The 10,000-nt window shown below is 48.6% G+C and overlaps 2 protein-coding genes across 2 annotated transcripts in view; both read left to right on the forward strand.

Annotated features, from left to right (window-relative positions):
• The window catches only part of LOC135811276 (aquaporin-like), a 133,460-nt gene that overhangs the window by 95,156 nt on the left and 28,304 nt on the right, over nucleotides 1-10,000 (forward strand). The window lies entirely within an intron of this gene.
• LOC135812435 (TNF receptor-associated factor 3-like) overlaps nucleotides 7-10,000 on the forward strand; it is an 18,582-nt gene continuing 8,588 nt past the window's right edge. The window contains exons 1-4 of the mRNA XM_065325805.1: nucleotides 7-125; nucleotides 3,459-3,653; nucleotides 3,821-3,891; nucleotides 4,713-4,913. Coding sequence (XP_065181877.1) covers nucleotides 54-125; nucleotides 3,459-3,653; nucleotides 3,821-3,891; nucleotides 4,713-4,913 — 539 coding nt within the window. The 5' untranslated portion in view covers nucleotides 7-53. The remainder of the gene's footprint in view (nucleotides 126-3,458; nucleotides 3,654-3,820; nucleotides 3,892-4,712; nucleotides 4,914-10,000) is intronic.

Genomic DNA, 10,000 nt, shown 5'->3' on the forward strand with positions numbered 1-10,000 from the left:
GTGAATTAGCAAGACACAATGAAGAGTTTGCGCTGCAGCATGTATCTTACATAATGCCCGCTTTCCAGGAAATGAAATCAATTGTGAGCACACTCTGTCGGCAAGTGTCTTCTCTTGAGCGAAAGGTGAGACTGTGCGCTTGTGTCAGTCGTAACAGCCTGTTTGTTATTATTGCAGACCCTCTCTTTCTTACCTCGACAGTGTATACTGTATGAGAGAAAATAGTCGGACGCGTACATTTTCGGATAAAGCCGAATTTCAACCTTTCGTACGGATATTATTTTCGTACAGTGTTGCATGTTAAATGCACGTGTTTGCATGCAGTACGCATGTATAGTGTACATAATTTCACATCAACAAATTTTGGTGCGGAATTAATTTTAGTACAAAAGAGGCCGTGTACGAAATCGTACGAAAATAATTATATTCTGTCCGAAAATGTCCTGCTGTACAGCAACTCTGTGCTCACATTCCGTAGCTCAATGTTCCTGTGTTCTAGCCTGCTTGGGGCAGTGTAGCGATTTTTCAAGTAGCGTTCAGAATAAAGACAATTTGATATCGGTTCGAATGGCATATCTCTCGCTTGTATACGATAAGCCAGACTTGCCAAATTGCCGATTGTATGCTCACGTTGCCATAGCGATCAGCGCAGTGATGATGCACTTTCTGCTTAGCGCTGTGTGAGAGAAGGTCGATCACGGCAGAATTTAGTCATTTTCAATTGATTTATTGTACAGTGAGTATCGTTTATAAAGTGACCGGGTGTCACGATATACCGGCTATAATGATCGAACTCGCCAAAATCAAAATCAAATCACAAAAAAAATACAGCTAAAATATCACTATACACACTATTATCGGCTATACAGATATATCGCTTATTGTGATGGGCTTCAGGAAGCAAACCATATCAAATGCACAGGAAAATATCGCCTATACTGATCAAGAGTGATGATCACAAAACAAGTGTTCTTCCAATATAGTTCACTTCCTCCAAAACTGATCCAGTGTTGCCTGGATGCATCAGGCAGCAGACGTGATCGAGAGAAAATTCTTCCCTGTATGCTGTAAGCAGCCACACGTACACGTGGCTACTTTTCATGCTTTTTCCAGCATGTACGCATCATTTCATGCACAGTCATGTCCCATGTGTCAGTCATACATGCAAATCGGCTATAGTGATGCACCGGATATAGTGATAAATTATCGAAAATCAAAGGGGCACGTTATATCCACTATTTACTGTATTCACGAAGTGAAAAAGGGCTGTGTTCAATGCTGTTAGCGCGGTGAACTGTTTATCGGCCTTCTGCATTTCCCTATTCTGACTGGAGCCTAAGGAATGGCTCCTCTAGGAGAATATATGAAAAACGCCACGGAGACAACATTTTTGATAAAGCAACAAGAGAGCTTGGAAGCTCAGGACCCTACGCTATGCTTGTTTGCCGAGCTCATCATGAATATTAATCGATCTGATCTGATGGAAACAGTTGTGCAATACAACCATGCACATTTAGACGATCAGTTTTAATACGGCGACTCTTGAGGCGGCGGGACCTCTCTTCTCCCATCTTTTACTCTCCGTGTAGGCACTCCTTCCGACGCCGTCTACTCAGAGCTTCAACACTGTCACCGTAGCTGTTATTTTGCTCTTCCTCATAGTCCTCTGTTAATCATCTCATCATTCTATTTGTACAACAAAGGCGCCTATTGAAACACTGCAATCTACTCGATCCCTACATTCCCGTCCCATTAGCAGAACACCCAAAAACATTCGAACGATAATGCGACGGCCCTATGCCTACGGACCGCAGTCACTGCGCACCGAACAAGTTCAGGCATGATTACGTCTTTTCTCCTGCCGACTGGATGCCTGTTCAGCGGTCTCTTGCTGTTGACGCATCTTTTCACGAAGTCGACGAGTCTCCAAACGACAGGATACTTGCTCCATTGTTTCTTGTTGTCGGCGTAGCCTTTTGCAGGCACGGCAACTCTCAAGGCGGCATCTTCTACTCTCTGTGTAGGCACTCCTGCCGACGCCTTCTGCTCTGGGACATGCCCTGCCCATCAGCAAGTTGCTTCACGTGATGATCTTGCATTTGAAAACCCTATTTGAATAAGGTGGCCAATAAACCTAATATCGATGAAAGTAAAGGAAGCGCACTCATACCACGAGAACAATGGAACAATATTAAGATTTGAACGTCATGTTCATGCGATAATCATCAAAAATCATCATCACACTGAGAGTTGGACTGCAAAGGAAAGATATTTATGGTACCACAAAGTGAACATTATTAGATCTAAAACTAATACAAGAAATGCTAATATTCCAAAGCTAGCACTATTGAAGGCGTGATTACATGAGCAGCGAGCAGTGTGAAAGCAAGTGTAGGTTGGAGAAGTGCAGGTGAGAAAGGTAAATGTATGTAAGTATGTATGTGAGTGTTGGTATGTTAAGTGAAGAGTGTGAGTGCTGTAACGACTTCGTTTTGTTTCCATCAATCTGGGTTACAAGTGCGAATAAACATGGCTTCTAATACGGAGAGTAGACGAAAACTACCAGCATAGCACACCACACTGAAGCAGGAATCATCATGCAATTGCAAACACTTTTTAGATCTTATAATGTTCACTTTATGGTACCATAAATATCTTTCCTTTCTAGTCCAACTCTCAGTGTGATGAAGATTTCTGATGATTATCACATGAAAACAACGTTCAAATCTTAAAGACCATTTGAGAAAAGTCTTTGCAACGGAAATCACTCTGATAACCTTGCAGTAATCCAGATGTAGCAAGAATGACATCATGGTATGCTTTTCACTGAGTGTCAAATCATAGCTTGTGTACTGAAGTAGTCACTCCTTGGAATACACATCACAACCATGTATTGTTGGCGTCATCAGACGGCCCTCTAAACATAGCGGTACGTTTTACAGAGGTGGCAATGGGGAGGTTTCGCTCTGCGTAATTACGTATGAAAATCCGTATGTCGTACCCGCCGGGGAGCGAGGGCAACTTTCATACGTAAGTCTCTCTACGGATTTCCGTAGGAAAGCTCTTTCCTGTGTTGGCTCTTCCGTAGGACTTTTTCAAATATTTTTCGCATTTTCAGGATTCATCCATCGCAATGTTCCAGCCACGCAGAAACACAAGGTACACACCACGTGGAAAACAAAATGGAAACGCATGGGAAAGCGGTTTGTGGTGCATGCGGTGGGCACATGCAGCCTTCAAAGCAACAAGGCATGCTTTTAAAACAGTTGTGGAGAAATCACGCAATGCGAAACCCAACAGCGCTGATTTGTAGTTTTTATGTATGAAAATCATGTGCACTTCCTACGTTATTTCCATACGTAATTACGTTATCACCCTATTGGTGGTGATGGTGGTGTTAGCATGTAGCAATGTACTGTAGTCTCTTCTGCTCTTGCTTGTTACATCCTGTCCTGTAGAATGTAGGTCTGGAGCGAGAGCTTGCGGGTACCATTGCCGCCATGCAGCCTATCAGCACTGCCTCGGTGGCCAATAAAGGCAGACGTGGTGTCGCTGGTGAGGCATCAGACGACCAAGCAACCTCATTGCCATCGGCAACTGATTCTCCTGCTACGGACCATGCAGATGGAATGTCATCCGACCTGAGTACTAAGGTATTGTTACTCGTCACGTTGTTTGTCACTGCTGTATGGCTGGCATAGCCGCACAAGAGTACACAACTATTCAGAGCATGTAGCCACTAGTGGGTGTTGCTGGACTTGTGTGTGTGTGTGTGTGTGTGTGTGTGTGTGTGTGTTTATGTTTGCCTTAATATCTGCAGAACGCAGAAGCCCTCAGAAAGCTCATGTCAGACACCCAAAGGCTACAAACCGCTGTTGAATACAACTCCAGGTCAGTCACGCTCACAGCAATTGTCGGTTTCAGAGACATACCCATGTTGAGAGCGTTGGATGAGAACAGGCATCCTTGTTGGCGTTCACGGTTCTCATACAGCATACAACCCCGTTGTACTTGAATGATTCCGTTTCTCATGCTCATGTTTCTCCTTGGTCCTGGCGGTCAGCTACGCATGAGAGAGTAGTGATCGGTGTCAATGCACTGCCAATCCTCATCCAGCTGCTTCTCTCAAAACAGCAAAACTTTTGTAACGTATTACTTCGATCAACCCAAGACCTAATTATTGTGAATTGGGCTTTGGGGAATCCAGCGATGTAGTGACTCTGAGTCAGGCACAAACGATGTCGATTATTTCGTGCAATAGTGTACGTACATGTACTTCTATAAAGTGTGTCAACTCATTGTTTTCAACTGTCTTTGTTCCACTCAACCAAGCTTCTTCAAAACAAGAACATGTTAGAATGCAAATAAAAGTGTTTGTTTCTGGTTGAAGCACAGTCCAGAGGTCTATTTTACGCAGCATCTTCATAGCCTAACAGAATTACAACATCAATGAGTGTATTTCCAGGCAGCTCCGGGCTTGCTAACACGCTATTGTTACTTAATTCCAGGAATCCTAAGCAGGGATACTTGCTACCTCTGTAGTCCTAAGCAGGGATACTTGCGACTACTGCGACCTCTGTAGCCCTTAGCAGGGATACTTGTGTAGGGTGTTGCCGTCTGTCTGGCTTGTCTTCCTTGTCCAAGACACTGAATCCGTGTGAAACACCTCTACCCGGTTCTGTGTTTGTTCAATCTTCCATGTCCACACACAGATCAATCGGTGTACAAGACGTGCAACTCTCCGATCTCAGCCTTCGACTTGATATCGTGGATGTGAAGACCATGGACGGCGTTCTGGTGTGGAAGATTGGTGACATATCTCGACGTCGTCGTGAAGCAATCAGTGGCAAGACACCCAGCCTGTACAGTCCACCATTCTACACATCTCCACGTGGATACAAGATGTGTGCCAGGTATGTTGGGATACATACAATCATTATGTAGGTAGAAATTGGGAGAGCTGAGACTCCATTCTTCGTACTTTTCAGTTGATCCGGACTTTATTCTTGCCGCTCATATCTATCTGGCCTTCCTGGTACAGTAGTAACATCAGTGTGTGCATGGTTCTCTCTTGCTGTGTATGTGTGTGTGTGTGTGTGTGTGTGTGTGTGTGTGTGTGTGTGTGTGTGTGTGTGTGTGTGTGTGTGTGTGTGTGTGTGTGTGTGTGTGTGTGTGTGTGTGTGTGTGTGTGTGTGTGTGTGTGTGTGTGTGTGTGTGTGTGTGTGTGTGTGTGTGTGTGTGTGTGTGTGTGTGTGTGTGTGTGTGTGTGTGTGTGTGTGTGTGTGTGTGTGTGTGTGTGTGTGTGTGTGTGTGTGTGTGTGTGTGTGTGTGTGTGTGTGTGTGTGTGTGTGTGTGTGTGTGTGTGTGTGTGTGTGTGTGTGTGTGTGTGTGTGTGTGTGTGTGTGTGTGTGTGTGTGTGTGTGTGTGTGTGTGTGTGTGTGTGTGTGTGTGTGTGTGTGTGTGTGTGTGTGTGTGTGTGTGTGTGTGTGTGTGTGTGTGTGTGTGTGTGTGTGTGTGTGTGTGTGTGTGTGTGTGTGTGTGTGTGTGTGTGTGTGTGTGTGTGTGTGTGTGTGTGTGTGTGTGTGTGTGTGTGTGTGTGTGTGTGTGTGTGTGTGTGTGTGTGTGTGTGTGTGTGTGTGTGTGTGTGTGTGTGTGTGTGTGTGTGTGTGTGTGTGTGTGTGTGTGTGTGTGTGTGTGTGTGTGTGTGTGTGTGTGTGTGTGTGTGTGTGTGTGTGTGTGTGTGTGTGTGTGTGTGTGTGTGTGTGTGTGTGTGTGTGTGTGTGTGTGTGTGTGTGTGTGTGTGTGTGTGTGTGTGTGTGTGTGTGTGTGTGTGTGTGTGTGTGTGTGTGTGTGTGTGTGTGTGTGTGTGTGTGTGTGTGTGTGTGTGTGTGTGTGTGTGTGTGTGTGTGTGTGTGTGTAGCATTATAGTAATAATGCAGATTAATGGGTGCACGCGGCTGCTTCGTGCTACCACTCAAACTATGCTGCTATGAACGTGCGCTGTACGTGCTCACATGGTACTCTATGCATCGTGGCATTCTATGTGTCATACAACGTGACACTCAACGCGACATTCATTCATGCGCGACGCTCTACGTAGGCGGCATGCGTCGTAGGCACTCAACGTGTCATACTAAAGTTTGGCGTTCATGCGTGTCGCTCGCCTCCGATGTGGAAGGCGTGTGGCTGCGTTATGATGACGCTTGCTCGTAGCTTAACGTGGGTGGCATGCATCGTTGCATGTCTTGCTAGAGTTTGCTCTGCTATATATTTTCGATCCGTTCTCTGCGACAATCATTCTTCCTTGCTCGTAGTGTGTATTATATTTCGATTCGTTCTGTGAGCGGATCACTCTTGTCAGATCATTGTGTTTGCTCGTAGTGTTTCACAGTTGGTGAGTTGATTCGCTCCTCGCCGCCGTTGTGCTTTGACTCGTTCTTATCCTTGTTTTCGCGACGCCATGGCTGCCTATACTGACGACGAAATCCGCGCCAGGACGGTTCCGCGTCTCCGCAGCAAACTCTCGCCGTTGGATTTGGATACTTCGGGCCAGACGGCTGCCCTCGTTGATCGCCTGATTCAGGCCCAAGTTCATCACGCTGATCCCTGCGAGTCTGCAGCGAGCACAGCACGGCGAGCAGAGCAGGCAACAGAGAACACTTCTGGCGGCCATGGCTCCCGATTCTCTGCCTCATAGTCATACGAACTCGACTCCTCTCCCAGCCAGCTCAGGTAGCAGCAAGTCGTTCGCCGCCCACCTGGGAGCTAAACATCGCGAGCGGATTTTGATGGGTGAGTTCGTGGAATTGAGTTAGCTCTTGCCCTCTGTGTCTTGCTCTGTGCCGCACGCCCGCACACAGAACGTGCTCCGTTGAGAGTCGTCGGATGGGGGCCCGTTGCGGGTGGTCGAGGACGGCGCTGCCCGCGGCAAGAGCAGGCACGTTCACGACCTTGCGACGTGGGTGGAAGCCTACACGATCATGAGCCAGGTTACCTGTTTCAGTGTTTTCACAGTTTGTATTTTGCTCGCTCTTCGGTTTGAATAATTCCTCGCCGATCGCCTGTTTCAGCTTCACCACGCTGAATCCTGCCATTCTACCCCGAGCGCGGTGAGCGGAGCAGGCAGCAGAGAACGCGAGTCAGCGTTACTCCCAGCAAGAGTAGGCATGTTCATGATCTTGCGACATGGGTTGAGGCCTTCACCGTCTTGGTCCAGATCATGGTCGACATTGCTTCGCACAGGATAGTGGAGTTGCTGTCCTGTCACTTCCGCATCAAGGCTGCTGCCGACCCATCACTGAAGTGGGACATCATTGAGCCCAGTCTGTGGCAGCTGATGTATTTCTGACTGTCTCCAACGCTGCTGCAAGGACGGTATGACAGCTGGTCCATTTAACACACAACCGTTTAGCCCCATGCAGTCGTTTGGGCTAGGCATTGTGCTGGCCAAGAGTTTACAACGCCCTGGCCCTAGCATTGCCAAAAGGGAACTGTTTGCCAGCGACTGGCCCTAGCATTGCCAGAAGGGAACTGTTTGCCAGCGATAATCTATCTTTCTTCTTCAAAGTAAGTTCTGCAACCCCAGGCTATGCAACTCCACACCAAGTTACTCAGTACTGTGTACATACTTGGAGCATGCTTCGACCATCTGCACCCAGGCACAGCCCTGTCATCAATCCATCAAGTACTGCTATTACTTGGTCTACTTGTCATTGGTGGGGTAAGGAACTCCCACACACACACATCCATAGTGCATCAATCAATCTGGTGCTAGTGCCTGTCACTTTCGAGGTGCACCACCCACGTACTCACAGGCTGGCTTATGCCCATGCTGTTGCAGTCTCCTCCAGTTAGTATGGGGGTTAACACTGTTGCAGTTCACACTGCCATCCCAACCAGTGTGTATAACCAGCAATTGACGTGTTGCAAGTATTCAAGTGTTCAGTCCAACAGCAGATTTGCTTGGGCCACTCTTGTCCAACCATTTATGTAGTTTTCCAGTATAACCTCAACCTCTCTGGCCCGACGTCATTTAGTCTCTGCCACACTGACAGGCGTTGCGTCCTCAAGCACGAACTCGCCTGCCTTCTAGGCCAACTCACATTCGCTACCCACCCGTACGTTATTATGCCCTGCCTGTCTGACCTTGTCAAGGCCACATCTGAGTTCATCTCACAGAATGCTGCACCTCTCAACCTCAGTCAAGGACGACCCTGAGCTGGTGGCACCAGACTCTGTCAACGTATTGAAGGTTGGCACAAGCCGTTCAGTTCTTCTCTGGTCATGGCACTCATCTACACCCTCTACTTGTGTCCAGTACTACTTACTGTTTCGAGCATCACACCTGCCAGTCACCTCCAATACCATCGATGCTCCGTGCCCGGACCAAGTTGGATGACTCCAGAACCTTTGCTCCCACAGCTGCGGCGCGACCTGACACCATGGTCTAGCCAATCACCGCAGCAATGTTCGTCCTTCTATTTGGGCAAGCTCCCTTTGCTGCACGAGCATTTATCCGTCATGAAATGAGGGACACCGCGAAGGAGATCATCAAGGTAACTGTCTTACTGGTTCTCATCCGTGTTGCTTGAACTCTTGTCAGTGTCCTCTTTACCACATGCTGTCTCAATCCACACACATTCAATGCCTAGCTACCCAGGGGGCTTTTTGTCCTCGTCCCTCTCTTGGCTCCGCCAAGATCTCTCTCTGCAGTGCCCCCTCTCTGACTCCTCCCTTGGCTCCGCCAAGATCCTGCTCCGGCAGTGACCCCTCTCTGACCTCTCTCTTGGCCCTGCCAAGATCCTGCTCCGGCAGTGACCCCTCTCTTGGCTTCGCCAAGATCCTGCTCCGGCAGTGACCCTTCTCTGACCTCTCTCTTGGCCCTGCCAAGATCCTGCTCCGGCAGTGATCCCTCTCTTTACTCAGGGCCCTCGGTCGCCGTCCCTCGGACGCAGGCTCTTGTAGATACTTGGCTCCGCCAACATTCTGCTTCGGCAGTGTCTACCCGGCCGACCCTGAATCCTCTCTCGTAGATACTTGGCTCCGCCAACATTCTGCTCCGGCAGTGTCTACGTATATCTCTTGTCTGACCTCTCTCTTGGCCCTGCCAAGATTCTGCTCCGGCAGTGACCCCTCTCTTTACTCAGGGCCCTCGGTCGCCGTCCCTCGGACGCAGACTCTTGTAGATACTTGGCTCCACCAACATTCTGCTTCGGCAGTGTCTACCCGGCCGACCCTGAATCCTCTCTCGTAGATACTTGGCTCCGCCAACATTCTGCTCCGGCAGTGTCTACGTATTACTCTTGTTTGACCTCTCTCTTAGCCCTGCCAAGATCCTGCTCCGGCAGTGATCCCTCTCTTTACTCAGGGCCCTCGGTCGCCGTCCCTCGGACGCAGACTCTTGTAGATACTTGGCTCCGCCAACATTCTGCTTCGGCAGTGTCTACCCGGCCGACCCTGAATCCTCTCTCGTAGATACTTGGCTCCGCCAACATTCTGCTCCGGCAGTGTCTACGTATTACTCTTGTCTGACCTCTCTCTTGGCCCTGCCAAGATCCTGCTCCGGCAGTGACCCCTCTCTTTACTCAGGGCCCTCGGTCGCCGTCCCTCGGACGCAGACTCTTGTAGATACTTGGCTCCGCCAACATTCTGCTTCGGCAGTGTTTACCCGGCTGACCCTGAATTCTCTGTCTGTTTGTGTGTTTGTCTGTCTGTCTGTTTTGTGTCTGTTTGTCTGCTTTTCTGTCTGTTTCTGTGTCTATCTGCCTTTCTATTTCCTTGCCTCGTCTCCATATCAACGAGACATGAATCATTGCCACACTCAAGCAGTCGAAGGCCGAACGCTAGCAAGGCTGCTAATGTGACAGTGGCTACAGCGGGGCACGATTGCCACCGGCAATTCCAAGACGTTCTCCGGCAATTCCAAGACGTTCTCTGACACGTTCAGCTCCACCACCATCTCAACTACCCGTGGCTGGTGGTTACCCACCAAGATCCTGCT

The sequence above is a fragment of the Sycon ciliatum genome, chromosome 3, assembly GCF_964019385.1.
Source record: "Sycon ciliatum chromosome 3, ocSycCili1.1, whole genome shotgun sequence".
NCBI lineage: Eukaryota > Metazoa > Porifera > Calcarea > Leucosolenida > Sycettidae > Sycon > Sycon ciliatum.